The sequence below is a fragment of the Pseudorca crassidens genome, chromosome 3 (assembly GCF_039906515.1).
Source record: "Pseudorca crassidens isolate mPseCra1 chromosome 3, mPseCra1.hap1, whole genome shotgun sequence".
NCBI lineage: Eukaryota > Metazoa > Chordata > Mammalia > Artiodactyla > Delphinidae > Pseudorca > Pseudorca crassidens.
The window spans coordinates 130,621,106-130,641,033 of NC_090298.1; the positions used below are offsets into that span (position 1 = coordinate 130,621,106).

The following is a 19,928-nucleotide window of genomic DNA, read 5'->3' on the forward strand; positions in this document are numbered from 1 at the left end:
ACTGTTACGTAGATTAATTTCACATTACATCCAACTGCTGGTTCAACTGTTGGGTCATACAGACCTGTAGAAATGGTTTGACTTGAGCAGCTCCACAGCTTCATACACTTTGTGGATAGAAAGTAGGTGAGAGGCAGCCTTGACATACTGGTCCTGAAAACACAGTTGTTTGGCAAAAGCTTCCACGGCCCATACCCACACGTGGTAACCGGCTTCAAACAAACAAACAAACAAAAAACAGCAGATTTAAGGGAAAAAAGCACGTACATTTGGGTTGAAAATGCTTGTTAGTCACTGCATTAAGCAGAACATTTAGATAGTAATTCAGTTGCTGTTTCATCTGATCATGTTTCATCTACCTCTCCCCATCCCTACATTTTGAAATGTAAATTGTTTCTCTGATTATGTAATACATAAAAAATAGTACAAAATTCAAATGTACATGAGTATGGAAGTCAGACAGTGCTTACCCTTGTTGGGGTGCATGTAGACTGCCTGAAAGGGAGCATGAGAGAAGCTTCTAGGGTGCTGGTAATGTTATGTTTCTTGATATGGGTGCTAGTTACAAGGGTGTATTCAGTTAGTGAAATTCAAGTACACTCATGACCTGTGTACTTCCATCTCTCTCTCTGGCATACTTCAATAAAAAGCTAAAAAATGAGGCATGGCATAAAAAATTTCCTTGTTATCCTGGCATCCTACTACCCAAACTTGTCCAAATTCCTTTCCCTGGAGACAACCGTTATTATTAGTTTCTTTTGAAACCTTTGGCAATAATCTATGAATATATAACCACACATGTATAAGTATCAAGGACAGAGTATTAAATATTCTGTTGTGCATCTATACCTTGATTCTTTTCACTTACTAAATTTTGGAGCTCCGCTCTGTATCAGAATGTACAGAGCTGCCTCATTTTTGGGGTACCTATAAGAGTTTCTACTGTATAGATATACAAGATTTAACCAGTCTTATACTGATGGACATAGAGGTTCTTGCGATCTTTTGCTATTACAAACACTACTGCAATCATAGTCCATATATAGCTGCCATTTTGCATGTGTAGGTGCAGTTAAATTCCTACAGTCAGAACTGCTGGGTCAAAGGGATGTGGATTTTAAATTTAATTATTAGACATGGCCAAATTGTCCTTCAAGACAAGTCTATCTTTAGTGGATGTATCCTAGAGATGCTAGGGCTTTTGTTGAAAAGAACATACCGACTGGTGCCATAGCCACAAGATTGTCTGTCAGCTCCCCTCTTTCTGCTGCAGTCTGCAGAACACCTTTTAGATCTCCTTTCCAAAGCATGAGCTGGTGAAATAATTCAGGGTGGCCATTTTCCAAGTGACCTTTTCCTGTTTGGAGGAGAAATATTTGGAAGATGTTTCAGAAACATCTGTCTGCACTGTCTTCTAGAAAAAGAAAGGCAGGATGAACGACAGGAATAAATTCCTAGAATATGTAGTCACTGGCTGATGGGTAAGTCACTTCCCAGAGTGTTCATAATGGGGACTGAAGCCCACTCAGTCACTTGTCCACCCACCCACCCACTTTCACTTGTACTCAGACACTCAGAATGAACACTGTATGTTTAGGGTCCTGTGACAGATGCGAGTGAGGGGTGTTTATGAACATGCAAATAAGGGAACTCAAAACCTAGTTAGCTGACATGTAAAACTAACCATTACCACACCACAGGATGGCAGCCGTAAAAGAGGTATGTGTAAAGCGTTAGGGAAGCGTAAAGATGGACAGGATTGTGTTGATTGGACTAGTCTCACCTTCAACCTCAATCATTCTGTACAGGGTAGCCCTATCTGTGAAAAGCCCCAGGTGAAGTCTTTCCTCAAGATCAGCAGACACATCCTCCTTTGGCTCTGCTAATTCAGAAAGACAAAAATTAAGATGAAGTCATTTAATAGGTTACTGTTTTCTGTCCAGTTACTTCCAAATGTATGTAACACCCACTTCAGATGCTGAGAAAAAGAGTCCTGTGCCCTTGTTTACCCTAACAGAGACCCCTGCTGGTTACAAAGTTGGCAAAATATGAAAATTCTTTGGTAGGTTTGTTAAGTTTGTTTGTCAGGTTTGTTAGGCTCAGGTTTTATACTGTTTGAATTTCATTTTATCATGTGCATCCCTTTTCAACACATAAAATTCAAAATTAAAAAGAAAAAAGTTGCTCAAATGTTAAAATAACACACATTAGGTGAGGGCTTTGAAAAACTGAGACCAAAAAACCTTCTATAAACAAAAACTTCCATCAAAAATTTTTAAAGGAACTGCCGTATTAAGGGTTATTTCCAATGAGCAAATGATTTTTTTTTCTACATGTACATGCTGTTTACTGGGGAAAAACAGTTGATGGAATTGATTCACGCTGAGATATTTAAGCCATCATACCAATTCCAGCACCCATATGGCTGGCAACAACTTGATTTATAATAGAAAAACAGCATTATGTCTCCAGGGCACTGGAGAGTGCTGACAGCGGTCAGAGTGTGGACAGAACCTGGAAGCAGGGTGTGGGGGAGGGATGATGCAGAAATACAACAATTTTGGACATTTGTTGGCTCATTCATATAACATATAAACAAGCACTTCTTATGTGTCACTTCCCAGAAGACTACGGATGGGCCAAGGAAGTGTATTTCTGTACCTCTGGAGTGTTTTGCGGTGGCTAATACCAAACAGTCCTGATGAAGCTCCTCTTTGGATCTGTGGTCCAGACTTGTACTCAGTGGAAGCATGGAACGAGCTTTTCGCTTCTTGATTAAGGCTTCTGAAATGTAATAAAAGTACCGACTGTCTGAAGAAGAGTTGATCAAAAACACAAAACTGAATGCATGCCCATTTTATATGTAACCTACTGGAGGGATACTGCTGGGCAGAGAAAGTTCCCACTCTTATAAGGAAGTTTTCAAATTAAATTAGCTGGGGGCAATGTTCACAACACACACAAACGTGTCCCTGTGAAAACTTGTGAAGCAACATCAACAACCGCAAAATGACAGTTCCTCAAGTACTAAAAAAATGACCCCAAATCGAAACAATCAAAACACTTACAAATATTTAAAATCTAAAGCAAAACGAAAAACTGAAAACTTCTGAGTTTTCAGTTGCATGTAATTTTTGAGGATAATTTAACAAAATATTTTATTTATTTGTAATAGCCAAATAAATTTTTTATTCTTTTGTTAAAAAATTTTTGGCTGCGTTGGGTCTTCATTGCTGCACACAGGCTTTCTCTAGTTGTGGTGAGAGGGGGCTACTCTTTGTTGTTGTGTGGGCTTCTCATTGCGGCAGCTTCTCTTGTTGCAGAGCACGGGCTCTAGGAGCGCAGGCTTCAGTAGTTACAGCATGCGGGCTCAGTAGTTGTGGCTCGTGGGCTCTAGAGTGCAGGCTCAGTAGTTGTGGTGCACGGACTTAGCTGCTCCACAGCATATGGGATCTTCCTGGACCAGGGATTGAACCCGTGTCCCCTGCATTGGCAGGCGGATTCTTAACCACTGCACCACTAGGGAAGTCCCCCCAAATATTTTAATTATTAAATACCAACCTGACTTTTCTTTAGGTGCCTCCTTTTTCAGTAAAGTGACTTTGTTATTAATGGTGACTTTTGACTTTTCAAAGCCTAAGGATGCTGGAGTGCAGATAACTGGTTCTTTAGAGACTAACATCATGGGGAAAAAGAAAAAAAATGTGGATAAGAACAATGTAGAATCTAGTTCTTTTTAAAAATTAAGAGTATACCAGTCTTAATGGTGTGATTTTATCTATTACCCCAAATATAAGATGAAATATTTCAGATAGGAAGCATGGGTAGTCTCCCTTTCCCCATCTCACAAACTGCCTTCCAGGAATCTGTAAGTTTATTACTTAGAACTCTTGACTAATTGATCTAAGGAAAAGTTATAAAGGTTCTAGCCTCCACAGCTTTATACCATAGGTCTAGGAGTTCCCAACTTGGCTTGGGTGACAAAAGTACTAATTGCATATTTAATTCCACAAACAAGGAACAACTTTACCAATAGAAATTTAAAGTGTATGGGATACAGAGTCACAATCCTGAGTGTACACACCATGAACTCAGAAAAACCCGCAAAAAACAAAAAACCCAAACTAAGTTGTTGATCTACAGGGGTAAAGAACATTTTATGATAAAGAAGTATTCTGATGAATCTAAAAAATAAATCCATTAAACTTTTTAGATCTTTATTTACCCAAACTGTGGGTCCCAGTGGCCATCCCTTGGGATGGAGAGGGTCAGGGAGGACTCTGTACCATATATTTTGGCCATTTTAAATTCTGTCACATCAAAATATTCTGCTGTAGAATTAAACATGAGTCAGTCCTATTTATATTGTTTGCCTGCAAGTTCCCAGAGTGGTGATAGTTTCTAGGTCAGATATTTGTAAGGGACAATGGTTTCTTTCAGTAAACATGGCTGATGACATCATATTGTTACAACTTTCCCCATGTAAGTTTCTATGTATACATTGCCCTAGTTTCACTTTGTCCCACAGTCTTACCCTGCTCAAGTTGATAAGAAGTTTTCTCTATAGAACTTCACTATTTCCATCCCAGTCACCCAGTAGACCCTCTTAATACGTCAAAGGTAGACCTGGCTTAGTTTCCTGGTCATGACTACTAAGTCCTAGAGAGTTAGTGAAACACAGGATTTGGCCACATACCTGCCGAGGTGACACCACAGGGTAGCTCTGGCTCCCGGGCTTCTTCCTCAGTCTCCTGGTCTGACACTCCATTCTCAACAGGGCCCGAGCTCTCCTTTACACTCTCTTCTTCATTCCCGTCACACAATTCCTGCTTTACAGGCACTCTCAAGATGGGCTTTTTCTTCTTTTTGGGCTTTGGCTTAGGTTGAGAGAGCCTTTTTTTCTCTAATTCAATATTTTTCTTGCCTATAGAAATCACAGTTCAGAAAAGGATAGATTAAAGTATATATTCTTGGTTAAAAGCACTCTAGGAGATAATCTCCAAAACCTTATTACTCTTGTTTTTGATAACATTCTTGCCCTTTCCCTTCCTTCCCAATGAATTCTTAGTTATATTATCAAAACGTTAACCAAACCAAACCCTTTTGGGATTTCATTAAATCATAAACACAATGCCCCATTTACCCCTAAATACTTGAGTGTGTATCCTACAAACAAGGATATTCTCCTACATCATCAGAGCACAACCATTAAAATCAGGAAATTAACGATGATACATTACTCCTGTCTACTCCCACCTCACTTAAGTTCTGCCAGTTGTACCAAGAATGTCCTTTATAGCAAAAAGAATCAATCCAGGACTACATGTTGCACTGGCTTGTTACGTCTCTACTTTCTTTCAGCCTGAACAGGCTCAGATTTTATTTTGACTTTCATGACTGGAAACTCATGAAGATTACAGGATACTTATTTTGTCAGATTTCCTTCAAATTGGGTCTGCCTTATGTTTTTCACGATTAGATTTAGGTTATGCATTTCATTGCCCCAGGCAATCACTGATTTGCTGTCACTGTAGTTCAGTTTTGTCTGTTTTAGAAATTCATATGATTTATAACTACATTTCTCTTTTTTAAAAATTTATTTTATTTATTTATTTTTGGCTGCATTGGGTCTTTGTTGCTGTGCATGGGCTTTCTCTAGTTGCGGCGAGCAGGGGCTACTCTTTGTTGTGGTGCACGGGCTGTTCATTGCAGTGGCTTCTCTTGTTGCGGAGCATGGGCTCTAGGTGCACGGGGTTCAGTAGTTGTGGCATGTGGGCTCAGAAGTTGTGGCTCACGGGCTCTAGAGCACAGGCTCAATAGTTGTGGCATATGGGCTTAGTTGCTCTGCGGCATGTGGGATCTTCCCGGACCAGGGCTCGAACCCGCGGCCCCTGCATTGGCAGGTGGATTCTTAACCACTGCACCGCCAGGGAAGCCCTATGACTACATTTCATACTCTGTATTAGCTATACAGTATTTAGTCTTTGTGCCCGGCTTCTTTTGCTAGGCATAATCCTTTTTGAGACTCATCCATTTTGTTGTGTTTAAAAGTAGTTACTTTTTATTGCTGAGTAGAATTCCACTACAGGATATAGCATAGTTTATTTACCAGCTGAGGTACATTTGGGTTGTTGTTTCCGGTTTGTGGCAATTATAGATAAAGCTATAAGCATTCTTTTATAGGTCTTTATATGGATGTATCATTTCATTTCTTCGGGTATATTTCTAGTTGTTTATATACTCTGTCTAGTTTTCTAGCTATTTCTGGTGAGTGGGCAAATCTGGTACCAGTTATTCTTTTATAGCCAGAAATGAAATTCTGTTAATTATTTCAAGTTCAGAATGTCCCAGATTTGGATAGCCAGCCCCTTCAAGCTGGCTTCTTTGTCCTTTTGATGATCTCTATTCTTTGAGCACTTCCTTCCTTTGTGGCATATGATGTTGCAGGCTCATCTTGTATTTTTCCTGTCCTAACCTGGAATTAGCCATTTCTCCAGAAGCCCTGGTCAGTCCCTTTTAATGGAGAATGATATTTAGAAAACAAGATCTGGGTGCTAGGTATACTTGTTACTATTTGGGTATTGTCCTCAGGCCCCTCATGGCTGCTATCCTTGCTTGGGCTTCCAACCCTACCATCCTGTTGCTGCCGCCCTGCATGAATGTCTTCCTTGCTTGACTCCAGTCAACTCACTTACTGAGGAAAGGAGAAAGGGAATTAGGCAAGCCTTTATGGGCTCCAGGGTTTGACTGACCTTGAGGAGGTCGGGAATGTTCTTGCATGGAAGTGAGCCATTTGTACACACAGAAGTCATCTGCCCCTGAGTAGATGCAGTCTGGATCCAACGGGGACCATGCAATGCAAAGCAGTCGACCTCGATGTCCTCGGAAATTGCATAGAGGCTCTTCCTGGAGAGTATCCCACACCTAGAACCAAAAGTCACACAAGAGAATAATTTCTCGTTATTCTATTGTTTTTTGGGGGGGTATAGATTTTAGAAAAAATCTGTGTACTCTTATTTCCTCTTGTGATTTGTACTTTTAGGAGTTCAGTTTCAGAAAGTGCTATTTCCTGTGGGAGATTTTTGTATTCTGGGATATAGAGGCATTCCCATGTGGATGATTTTGAGTAAGCTTTAATGGTGCCCTATGGATTTCACTGTCCTCAACCAGTATCGTATGTTATTTTTGGGCTGGGGATTCAGATACCATGAAGAGAATTCTAATTCAGAGCCCACACCTGCACATGTGATGTATGCTTAGGGTTCTAACTTCTCACAGGTGATTCTTCTGTCTGGGGGCAAATGATCAATTTCCTTGCTGTTTCTTGAATTACTCCAGTCTGCGCTGCACAAAGGGTAGCCCATCATGGCTCTCAGCTCTGTGCAGATAGCTCATTTACCACTCAATACTGAGACAGACATCCATCACAGATGATAGATCCTAAGGTCTCTTCTGGTTCTGATATCCAAAACTCACCCCATACCTCTGGTTTGGCACCTCATCTTTATTTTTGAGAACTTGGAGGTCTGAGTTACCAATTTATTATTAGAAATATTTTTTCATTACTTATAGTCACCATTCTGTGATAGAACAGAATGGGAGGAGTACTTTTCACATCAACTTTAGTCCATTAAACTGACAGTAGGTCAGAATGAAATCTTTAAAAACATCAGAATTTAGCTAGCTCCTGTTAATATTTCCCCTTTCATCTAAGTAAAATGCACCCCAAACTTAGCCTGCCAAGGGCCCAGATATGTTTAATAAACTAAAATGCCCTCTAGAGCTCAGAAAAATCCCTTTCTATAGAAGATAATGGTGAGGGAAGGAGTCTGTACAAAACTGGGGGAAAGGAGGAAAGAGTTTGAGTTAGAGTACACAGTGAAGAACCCACTGAATCAAGGACGCAATAGTACCTGAGCTGTACCATCATAGGAAGCAGATATCAGCCTTCCGTCATGATGTGGGCTCCATGCCAGACTGGTAATCTTGGCTGTGTGCCCTGAGAGGGTCCGGTAGGGCTCTGTAATGGTCACTGGAGATTCAGGATTGCTCTCTATAAGACAAGGGGATGATGTCATTTCTACCAGCAACAACAACAGAAAGACATAAAGGAGGGTATTAACATGGCAAGAGTCAAGATTTTGCCACGTGCTTTCTGTGTGATTTTCAATATTGTTTCTACGTGGGCAGTGTTGTTTAGTAGTTAAGTGCGTAGGCATATCCACAGTGCCTGGCACATGGGCTTACTGCAAGAAGTATTAGCTATCATTCTTTCTTTCTAAAAGCCATCAAAATGAAAATAATATATTTTGGATGTGATACCAAGAACATATCATGTATATGGCACTCTAGCTAAAAATGTGTGACCTGAATCTAGTCATGAGAAAATAGGAGACCAAACTAAATTGAGGGGACATCTACAAAATAACAGGCTGGCATTCTTCAAAAAAATCAACATGAGGGACTTCCCTGGTGGTCCCGTGGTTAAGACTCCACACTTCCAATGCAGGGGGCATGGGTTCGATCCCTGGTTGGGGAACAAGGATCTCACAGGCTGCGTGGTGCGGCAAAAAAAAAAAGGCTGACAGACTGTTCTAGATATAAAAGACAATATTGGATCAATTGACAACACTAGAATAAGCATGGCAGATCAAACTATTGTATTAAATTAATTGAAGTTTATAATGGAATTATGGTTATGTAAGGGAATAGCCTTATTCTTACAAAATACACAAATATTAAGGGATATGGGGCATGACACATGCAACACAAACAGTTTGGAAAAATACATACATACACACACAGAACAAATCAAATATGACAAAATATAAGTTGTTGAATCTGTGAAAGGGTATATGGGAGTCCTTTGTACTATTCTTGCAACTTTCCTCTAAGTCTCAATTATTTAAATATAAGAAGGTAAAAATAAAATCAAATGGAGTCTGGCCATTTTTTTCCTTTTTCTGTTATTCAGTAGATATGAAATAAAAAACAAACTAGGGTGACAGTATTACAGTAGAAAAAGATCTGCACTGCTCTTAAGTATTAAGTTAATGCTCTGCAATAAGTGATGCTGAGAAAACTGGACAGCTACCTGTAAAAGAATGAAATTACAACATTTTCTCATACTGTATACAAAAATAAACTCAAAATGGATTAAAGACCTAAATGTAAGACCTGAAATCTTAGAACTCCTAGAAGAGAACTCTTCGACATAAATCATAGCAGTATTGTTTTTGGCTCAGTCTCCTAAGGCAAAAGGAACAAAAGCAAAAATAAATAAATGGAACCTAATTAAACTTAAAAGCTTTTGCACAGCAAAGGAAACCATGGACAAAACGAAAAGACAACCTACTGAATGGGAGAAAATATTTGCAAATGACTGATAAGGGATTATTTCCAAAATACCTAAACAGCTCATAGATCTCAGTGTCAAAAAAACAAACCACCCAATTAAAAAATGGGCAGAACACCTGAACAGACATCTTTCCAAAGAAGATATGGCCAACAGGCACATGGAAAGATGCTCAGCATCGCTAATCATCAGAGAAATGCAAATCAAAACCACAATCACATCATTTCAAACCTGTCAGAATGGCTATCATCAAAAAGAACACAAATAGGGACTTTCCTGGTGGCACAGTGGTTAAGAATCCGCCTGCCAATGCAGGGGACACGGGTTCGAGCCCTGCTCCGGGAAGATCCCACATGCCGCAGAGTGACTAAGGCTGTGTGCCACAACTACTGAGCCTGTGCTCTAGAGCCCGTGAGCCACAACTACTGAGCCCGTGTGCCACAACTACTGAAGCACATGCACCTAGAGCCTGTGCTCTGCAACAGAGAAGCCACTGCAATAAGAAGCCCATGCACCGCAACGAAGAGTAGCCCCTACTTGCTGCAACTAGAGAAAGCCTGTGTGCAGCAACGAAGACCCAATGCAGCCAAAGGAAAAAAAACAAAAAACACAAAACAAAACACAAACACAAATAACAAATGTTGGTGAGAATGTGGAGAAAAGAGAACTCTGGTACATTATTATTATTATTTTTTCTCTCTCTCTTTTTTTTTTTCCCTCTAGTACATTATTGGTGGGAATGTAACTGGTGCAGCCACTATGGAAAACAGTATGGAGGTGCCTCAGAAAACTAAAAATAGAAGTACTATATGACCCAGCAATTCCACTCCTGGGCATATATCCAAAAAAAATGAAAACACTAATTCTAAAAGATACATGTACTCCAATGTTCATAGCAACATTATTTACAACTGCCAAAATATGGAAGCAACCTAAATGTCCATCAACAGATGAATGGATAAAGATGTGGTATATATGTACAATGGAATATTACTCAGTCATAAGGAAGAAGGAAGTTCTGCTGTTTGCAACAAAAGAGACCTAGAGGGTATTATGCTAAGTGAAATAAGTCAGACTGAGAAAGACAAATACTGTACGTTTTCACTTATATGTGGAATCTAAAAAATAAAATGAATAAATGTAACAAAACAGAAACAGACTCGCAGATATAGAGAGCAAACTAGTGGTTATCAGTGGGGAGAGGGCAGAGGGGAGGGGCAAGATGGGAGTGTGGGATTAAGAGGTACAAAGCTGTATATAAAATAAATAAGCAATAAGGATATGTTGTATAGCACAGGGAAAGATAGCCATTATTTTATAATAACTTTATTATTTATTTATTATTATTATTATTTTTGCGCTACGTGGGCCTCTCACTGCTATGGCCTCTCCCGTTGTGGAGCACAGGCTCCGGACGCGCAGGCTCAGTGGCCATGGCTCACGGGCCCAGCCGCTCTGCGGCATGTGGGATCTTCCTGGACCGGGGCACGAACCTGCGTCCCCTGCATCGGCAGGCGGACTCTCAACCACTGCGCCACCAGGGAAGCCCATATAATAACTTTAAATGGATATAATCTATAAAAATACTGAATCGCTATGTTGTCTACCTAAAACTAATACGATATTGTAAATCAACTATACTTCAGTTTAAAAAAATTAAGTTTATGTCCTTTGCCAAAGTAGATATTTAATTTGGAATCAGAGGACTAGGATAAGCTTTCTAACATATCATGCTTATTAGTTACAAACTGTCTGCTATTTATTATTAGCAAAATCTATGTACACTATTAGTTTTCCTATATTCCTTTTAACTTGAGAGAGTCACTGCTAGAATAAAAATTGTTTTGTTATTACAAATAAAGATTCTCAGGAAATCACTGGAAATTAGTTCTAGAGAAATTTAAAATGTCAACTTGAAATTTTCACTATGGTTGACAGCACATACTCTCCAGCACTTTGGAAACAGGTTAGTGTCACATTATAATTTCTTCATATTAGAATAAAAGTAACTACATCTCCTTCACATTAAAAGAACAGACGCCTCTGACCACTTATTATGGTTCTTCTGGGTGCTGAAGAAATTCAGAGAAGTTTAAGATTCATTAAGGAATACATCATATGAAAATATGAAAAAGATCAACGTGCCAGGCAGGGACTAGTAGTTACTAGAACACATGCAGACTCTGCAATTAGACAATTTGGGTTTGAATCTAGGCTCTATCATATACTAGCTGTGGGACTTATGGAAGTGAGCTAACCTCTGTGCACCTCAATTTAATCAGGAAAATGAAGATAACAAAACCTACCTCCCAGGACTGTGAGAATTAGATGCAGTCACACATGGAAACACTGAGGGAAGGGGATATAAACTGGCAAAATCTTTTTGGAGAGCGACAGTTTCACACAAGATGAAAAGTCATATCCCTACCCCTGGCCTGGAATAACTATAGCAATAACTATACTTTAGAAAATCTGGAGAAAACATGCCGCAAACTAATAACACTGGTTTTTACTGAGGGATGGGATTAGGGAATTTTGTCATGTTTGAAACTTTTGTTGTATTTTAAATAAGGTGAATATACTACTTTTGAAAGCAGAAAAATTATAAAAATAGTATTTACTTTAATACCGAAAAGAAAGGAAAAAGGCACAGAAATTGGAACAAGAAGTAGTGGAACACATATACCACCCCAATATGGAAAGAAACCAAAGTTACCTATGACGGTCTGTAGGTTGTGCACATAAATGACTGCATTGTTGGACCCAGAGGCCATCAGATAGCTCAGCTCTGGCTGGCTGCCATACTCATGATGCCAGCTAATAGTATTCACAAGCTTGTGATGCTGCTGGATGGTGCAGATCAGTTTCAAGTTAGGAACCTTGAATATTTCTATTGATCTGGAATAAGAAACACACCAAGACAAGAAAGATGGATGCTCAAATTACAGTCCAATGCAAACAGGTATCTCCCTCATCCCATCAGTCAAAGAAAGGTGAAATGGAATAGGATAACCCTATATAAACTGCAGAGGTTACTCTCTCACAAAGAACCAGACACAAAAAGTAGTCTTTCAAACAGTTTTCACAAATCTCAACAATCTCTGGAAAGTTGTGTTTATCAGGCTCTTATAATAAATGGTGCAAGGGAGAAGCTAAAAGAAGAATTAATAAACAAATGGCTGAAATAGGACTATGTTACTATGATCAACATTGGAAAGGGGGAAAAAAAAACCCCCAAAAAAACAAAAACAAAAGAAAAAGATGTTGCAAAGGGCATGGTGAGGCCTAAAAAGCATTTCTGCCTAGGTTTACTATAAAAAAAATGAAGGGAGATTTAGGCAGTTTAATTCTGGAGATGAGGATTCTGTGAAGCACACAACAGCCAAAACACAGAGTAGTGCTGAGTACTCTTTGGGCTGAAAATATTTAACTTATTTTGCAGTTCTCAAAGATGCAGAGAGCTGAGTCATTTAAGGATATCAAGGATAAGTCAGAACATCAAATACAACTAGGTTTTCCCAACTAACATTACAGATGGCATTAGCTTGTGATCAAATATATGCACAATTACAAAGTTTTTTTTATAAAGAAACAAACACATACCCATCTTCATTGCCAAGAGCCATGATTTTGCCATCTGCTTTCCAGCTGATCTCTGTGTGTACAGGCAATTTGTACTAGAAAGCAAAACAAACCAATCTTGACTGAAAACATTGTTCTTCTTACAAATCAGTGATGACAGTGTGGGGAAAAAAAAGAAAATCCCTAGTTTAAAAACGTTCTAATTGTACAACAGCCATTCTTATAAATAATCTACATAATTCGCCAAAGAGGTACTAAGAGCAACTGTTTGAAATACGATTTCTTAAATGGGATAAAGAAGAGGCCAGTAAATACTACATGTCTGCAGTGTCTAACCTTGTGAAATGAACTTAATTAAAATGATTTTTATCCCACAATAAGACATGAAACATATCCATTGGCTTTGATAACATGGGGGTCGTCGCCTTTTTAATAGAAGTCATACACTCTACGCTTTTTTCTTCCTATCTCTTCTGTTTCTTTTCCAGAATCTTTTTTTTTTCCTAACTTTTTTTGGTGTTCCCCAAAGCTGCCTGGGCCCTCTTCTTTTCTTACTTGTCTCTTTAGATCACCTCATACATACCTGCAGCTTCTTTAGCTACCATTCATGTGAAGAGACTCCAAATTTCTATTTCCAGCCCAAACTCCTTATATGAGCCTCTGATCCATACATTTAACTGTCACAAAACTAAAAGTTTGTTAAGAATAGGAATTTTGTCTCTTTTATTCATTGTTGAATGTTAATGTTCAGATGACATTTAAGACATGAAGGAATACAGTCAACAAAAATAATTCAATTTATGATTAAATGTTATTTTTATGCTAGCCATACAAAATAATGAGCAACAGTAAAAAATGCTCATTTGAAAGAGTAAGGAAATCTCAACATTTATGGTTTCATTTAAAAAGACAGTTCTGGCATACAGATACACTGATAGGATGGTAAAGAAAATGTGGCTAAATGTGGAAATCTCAGTCAAGGATATAAGGAAATTATTTGTATTATTTTTGCAACTTTTGTATAAATCTGTAATTATTTCACTAAAAAAATTAAAAACAAAATGACAATTCTGTCTTGAGCAAAATACCTTATATCTGCACTTGAATGCCATATTAAAAAATTATTTTTACGAACACCTCACTCTGGAGAAAGTGGCTGGCGTGAAAAGGCTGCTTTATATTCAAGATCGGAAAGTTTATAATAAATCACCATTGCAATTGAGAGACGCTTGAAATCTGCCTGAGCATAATGGATACCTCTTATAATGGCATTTATCATGCAAGATGAGAAGCCAAGAAGATGGAGAGATCATGAGAAGACTTTAGACCATAAGAACTCACTTTGATTGAATTGGTGTCCCTGATGAGTTTGTTGATGTCAAAGGCCTCTCCACTAAGCTTCCAGGGGTTGTGTTGTAAGACAATCCCTTCCCCTCCACAGCTGTATAAAGTGAGGGAAGGTCTGTCCCCTTCTCCTCCTATATGAGATAAGGAAAGAAAGCGTATCCGTTTTGTACTTCACCAGCTTAACTATTTGTTGCTATAGTATGACCATATCATACTATGAGATGTTTTAAAAGAATTACATTAATTTATTGGAATAAAGTCACTGTTCTTTGCATCTGAACACAGTTGTTGGGGGCAGAAATAAACGGTATATTAATTCTACATTAATATTTATAATACAACATATTTGCTTTAAACATTCTTCTGCCACTCAAAATAGTAGGGGTGCCAAAGCTGGGATCAGAAAACATGTTTTCAAAGTTTTGGGGAATTTACCTTCTCTTACCGACAAGTACTCTTTGGGCATTTAAATATATGGAGCTGCAGGACTTGCTATGACTAACTGTAAGAAGCTGTACTCAAAGCAATGATTTCTTTGGTGTTACAGCAATCATCCTGTTGATTTTTAAGAAGCAAACAGTGGTTCTGGTGGGTTTCTGTAAGGGCAAGTTTTATTTTCACCACTGCTAGAACTATGCTTGGCACAAGTCGAGGATCAACATTTGTTGAATGAATGAATGAATGAATGAACGAACTACCACTGCAGTGCTGCTTGAGTTCTGATGATTTACACTGTAAACGTTTACATTATTATGGAAATTTACAGATGTTCCATTATATATGGTGAAGAAAAGATTACCAAAGACTTTTGCTGAACACATTCATTTTTAAAATTCTGCAAGACCTACCACTGTAGGCATACGAAAGAGAAATATAAGGCTGAGGGGTTAGAAAAGGAAAAGGGTCAGAATACATCAAAGGCAACAAGAGATCATTTGAGAAATTCTAAGTTTGCTCTAACTGTAGGTGAAAACAGATGATCATTAACATTACAATTCTTTTTTTTAAATTTATTTTTTTAATAAATTGCTTATCTTTATTTATTTATTTTTTTGGCCACACTGCATGGCCTGTGGTATCTTAGTTCTCGGACCAGGGATTTAACCTGGGCCTTTGGCAGTAAGAGCACAGAGTCCTAACCACTGGACTGCCAGGGAATTCCCAACATTATCATTCTGATAAAATTAAAAGGTGATAGCAAATTTTAGTGAAAATCATTAGATTAGGTATCAGGACCAAGCATGAGATAACTATATTCACAATGAAAAAATTCAGCTCAAAGAGATCAAATATGCTTTAGTTTGGAGTTTGGAGAGGCTCATTCTGGGTGAATGCTTTCTAATTTATCACCTGTTACAACTGCCCTCATGGACCCCTGGGAACATAGCAGCTTGCTTAAGTAACCACTGCATTAGAATATTTATGACTCTTTCCACGTTGCACATCCTAGGATTAAGTTGAAAGAAAGAGAATACTCTCACGTTTGTTACAGAATGACTCACACTTACCGGGTGCCATGGAGGGTACCGGTGGCCCCCAGGCTAATGAGTATACAGTCTTCTTGTGATATGTGCTAGAAATCTGTGGAGGCCTGGGGGGAAGGGGGATTACAAACAAAGACTTAAAACAAAAAGATATAGTGGAAAACAGACCATCTTTTTCAAAAAGTTACCTGTTATATAAACTTAGTTGCTGATATTAAAGAAAAATAATTTAACAGTACCCTTCTCCAAATAACTGACTGTAAACAAGCAAACACTTAAATAATATACCATGTAATGATAGCTACTAACAAAATAATTAAGTCCCGAACATACTTCACCCAGTAAAAGAATGCTATTAACCTCCCCAACTGGCCAGCTTGGGATCAATCTCCCCATCTCTGTCAAATATTCTAATATTACTGTAGTTATATACCAGTGTAAAGGCTATCACAACTAGAGAAAAACAAGACAAGACAGAAAATGCAAACTGTTAAGCCCAGAACTAAGGTTACTGCTAAGCATATATTATCACCATGCAGATGTATCCACCTTATATTCAAGTAAAAGACTGGAAGTCATTTTTGGCTTACCCTGTCGTTAACATCACATTCTTTTTTTTTTTTTTTTTTTGCGGTACGCGGGCCTCTCACTGTTGTGGCCTCTCCCATTGTGGAGCACAGGCTCCGGACGTGCAGGCTCAGCGGCCATGGCTCACGGGCCTAGCCGCTCCGCGGCATGTGGGATCTTCCCGGACTGGGGCAGGAACCCGTGTCCCCTGCATCGGCAGGCGGACTCCCAACCACTGCACCACCAGGGAAGCCCTATTTTACAGTTTTTAAAGGTTACTTTCCATTTAATTATTACAAAATACTGGCGCTATTCCCCATGTTGTACAGTACATCCTTGAGCCTCTCTTACACCCAATAGTTTGTACCTCCCACTCCCCCACCCCTATAGTCCACCCCACCCCAACCACTAGTTTGTTCTCTGTATCTGTGAGTCTGCTTCTTTTTTGTTATATTCACTAGTTTGTTGTATTTTTTAGATTCCACATATAAGTGATAGCATACAGTATTTGTCTTTCTCTGTCTGACTTATTTCACTTCACATAATACCCTCCACATCCATCCAAGTTGCTTCAAATGGCAAAATTTCATTATTTTTTATGGCTGAGTAGTTATTCCATTGTGTATGTGTGTGTGTATATACACACAACTTTTTTGTCCTTTCATCTGTTGATCGACACTTAGGTTGCTTCCATATCTAGGCAGTTGTAAATAATGCTGCTATGAACACTGGGGTGCATGTATCTTTTCGAATTAGTGTTTTTGTTTTTTTTGGATATATACCCAGGAGTGGAATTGCTGGATCATATGGTAGTTCTTTTTGAGTTTTTGATTTTTTTTTTTTTTAAAGAAACGTTGCTCTTCAGGGTATTTTTGAAGGTTGCTGTGGTGATTAATAATATGTGATGTGTCAGGACAGAGCAGTGCGGTTATTACCTTTAACATATACTGTATTCTTTGTATAATTTTAGAATTCCAGGATTCTAGAACCTATGACTGAACTAACTTAGCTGTTGACTTCTTTATTTCCATGTATCTGACACATTTACCATTATCACTCTAGACAATGAACCAATTTTTCTTTGGCTGAAAGAAGTAGAATAAGCATTTCTGGCTGAATACTAACAATGTACCTACAGCAACATCCTTCCTCCTACTACATACCTTTGCTGGTATCAGTTTGGATATTCAGCTTATAATAACCAAATGATAGTAATTTACCAGAATTAGTCAGCAGTTTTGTGATGACACAAACCTATTTAAATTGATATATAGTTTTATTTTATTAAATACTTCTTTGAAATAGTGTAGCCTTTTAAAAAAAGCTAGATATGAAGAAAAATAGTTAATGCGTATTCAGTTATACATAAGTACCTAAAAAACTGGCATATAAAAAGGTTAGCTGCACAGTATAATGAATGATTCTCACTTAGATGCAAATGATCTTTAGGCAAACTTTTTCTGTAAAGGGCCAGATAGTCAGTGCTTCAGGCTTCGTGAAGCATGCAATTTCTGTCACAACTCGTTTATTCTGCTGTGGTAGCATGAAAGCAGCCTCAGACAAGAGGTAAAAAAAAATGAGTGTGTGGCTTCCCAGGTGACACAGTGGTTAAGAATCCTCCTGCCAAGGCAGGGGACACGGGTTTCAGCCCTGGTCCAGGAAGATCCCACATGCCGCGGAGCAACTAAGCCCGTGCGCCACAACTACTGAGCCTGCACTCTAGAGCCCGCGAGCCACAACTACTGAGTCCGTGTGCCACAACTACTGAGTCCGTGTGCCACAACTACTGAAGCCTGCATGCCTAGAGCTCGTGCTCCGCAACAAGAGAAGCCACCACAATGAGAAGCCCGCGCACCGCAATGAAGAGTAGCCTCCACTCACTGCAACTAGAGAAAGCCCATGCACAGCAACAAAGACCCAATGCGGCCAAAAAAAAAAAGAAAGAGCATGGATGGGCTCTAATAAAACTTTACTTATGGACAGAGAAATCTGAATTTTATTTACTTTTCATACATTGTGAAATATTCTTTTGATTCTTTTTCATTTATTTCAAAAGATAAAACTATTCTTAACTCATGGGCCATAATTCTCTAATCCCTGGCCTAGAACAGTGCTGTCCAATAAAGTAGCCCTTAGCCAAATATGGCCCTTGGGCACTGGAAGTGTGGCTCATGCAACTAACAACTCAATTTCTAATTTTATTCATTTTTAATTACTTTAACTATAAATAGTCACACATGGCCAGTGGCTACCAAACTGAACAGTGCAGGTCTGGAATCTAATCAAGCATCTAGAATAGCTGTGCCCAGTAGATTTATACTGTGAGCCACATCTGCAACTCAAAGCTTTCTAGTAGCCAAGTTAACAGAAGTAAAAGAAACAAGTGAAATTCAATTTTAAGAATGTATTTTATTTAGCTCAGTATATAAAAAGTATTATCTTTTAAAATATAGTGAAAATAAATAATTACTGAGGCATTTTACATTCTTTTCTGGGGACTAAGCCTTTGAACTCTCGAGTATGTTTTACACTCAGCACATCTCAGTAGCCACCTGTGACTAAAGACTACTGTAATGGACAGTGCAGCTCTAGACAGTTTATAGGAAATACAGGGAATACAAGGAATATAGGAAACACAGGGAATAGTGAAATGAGTTACAAGTCACCACAAAGAATTAAGAAGTCCAAAATGCAGAATATGCTACAAAACAACTTATCTGGAATCTTCAAATTGAAAAGGCAATGTTATGGAAAGAAGTGGGGGATTATTCTAGAATAAGAGACTAAAGAGACATAACAAAATACAATGTGTGATCCCTGACTGAAAAAAGTTTGAAAAAAAAAAACCACTCAGGAAAACGTTTTTGGCTCAAATGAGGAAATTTGTATACGCACTGGATATTAGCTCATATTATGGATATTGTTAATTTTTGTTAAGTGTAGACAAATAAGGCAAGTATGGCAAAATGTTAACTGGTAAATCAAGATGGAAGGTACAGAGATGTTCTTTGTTCTCGGCTTTTAACATTCTTCGATGTCTGAAAACTTTTGTAAAAAAAATGTTGAGGGAAAACAAAAGCAAATGGTTTATTTTAGTGGTTCCCACAGGTCAGATGGGCTGAACCACCATCACCTGAAAAAATTTTTTTAAATAAAATTCTGAGTTCTAAGCCTAAACTCAGAGTTAGAATCTTAAAGATGCTTCCCAGGCCTATTATGATATACATCCAGGTTTATGAACTCAAAATTAACTCACTGACAATTTGGTCAATGGGCTAAATAGGAATCGTCTATTTCTTACTTGTTGGAGTAGGTGTCATACAATCCCACTTTTCCATCATCAGTTCCAAAAGCTAAGCAGCCTTCCTTGGTTGGGTGCCAGCAGAGCTACAAAAAAATGAGGAAAGGGGCAGTGTTAAGGGAATCCTTAGGTTATACTTCAAGTGTTCAGCTGGAAAACTTTCTTGTTCTTTCTGTCTTCTAATTTTAAAAGTAACAAATTCTCATTATTTAAAAGAGAGAAACAAAGAAGTATTAAAAACAAAGTAAAAGTCACCTGTAATCTCACCATCCAAACACCCCATTGCCAATTC

The 19,928-nt window shown here is 38.5% G+C and overlaps 2 protein-coding genes across 4 annotated transcripts in view; one reads left to right on the forward strand and one right to left on the reverse strand.

Moving 5' to 3' along the window:
* CNOT8 (CCR4-NOT transcription complex subunit 8) overlaps positions 1-10,542 on the forward strand; it is a 37,933-nt gene extending 27,391 nt beyond the window's left edge. Inside the window, exon 7 of one of the 2 annotated variants that reach the window (XM_067732372.1) lies at positions 10,079-10,542. In XM_067732372.1, coding sequence (XP_067588473.1) covers positions 10,079-10,168 — 90 coding nt within the window. In that variant the 3' untranslated portion in view covers positions 10,169-10,542. Of the gene's footprint in view, positions 1-2,624; positions 2,730-10,078 lie in introns of those variants that run through there. The other variant, XM_067732373.1, reaches the window with a different exon arrangement.
* Positions 1-19,928, reverse strand: part of GEMIN5 (gem nuclear organelle associated protein 5) — a 41,665-nt gene that overhangs the window by 11,432 nt on the left and 10,305 nt on the right. Inside the window, exons 9-21 of one of the 2 annotated variants that reach the window (XM_067732363.1) lie at positions 19,637-19,722; positions 15,793-15,875; positions 14,279-14,415; positions 12,959-13,032; positions 12,072-12,253; positions 7,914-8,053; positions 6,753-6,924; positions 4,697-4,924; positions 3,562-3,675; positions 2,662-2,784; positions 1,784-1,879; positions 1,220-1,357; positions 65-212 (exon numbers count right to left, since the gene is read on the reverse strand). In XM_067732363.1, coding sequence (XP_067588464.1) covers positions 65-212; positions 1,220-1,357; positions 1,784-1,879; positions 2,662-2,784; positions 3,562-3,675; positions 4,697-4,924; positions 6,753-6,924; positions 7,914-8,053; positions 12,072-12,253; positions 12,959-13,032; positions 14,279-14,415; positions 15,793-15,875; positions 19,637-19,722 — 1,721 coding nt within the window. Of the gene's footprint in view, positions 1-64; positions 213-1,219; positions 1,358-1,783; positions 1,883-2,661; positions 2,785-3,561; positions 3,676-4,696; positions 4,925-6,752; positions 6,925-7,913; positions 8,054-12,071; positions 12,254-12,958; positions 13,033-14,278; positions 14,416-15,792; positions 15,876-19,636; positions 19,723-19,928 lie in introns of both variants that reach the window. The other variant, XM_067732362.1, reaches the window with a different exon arrangement.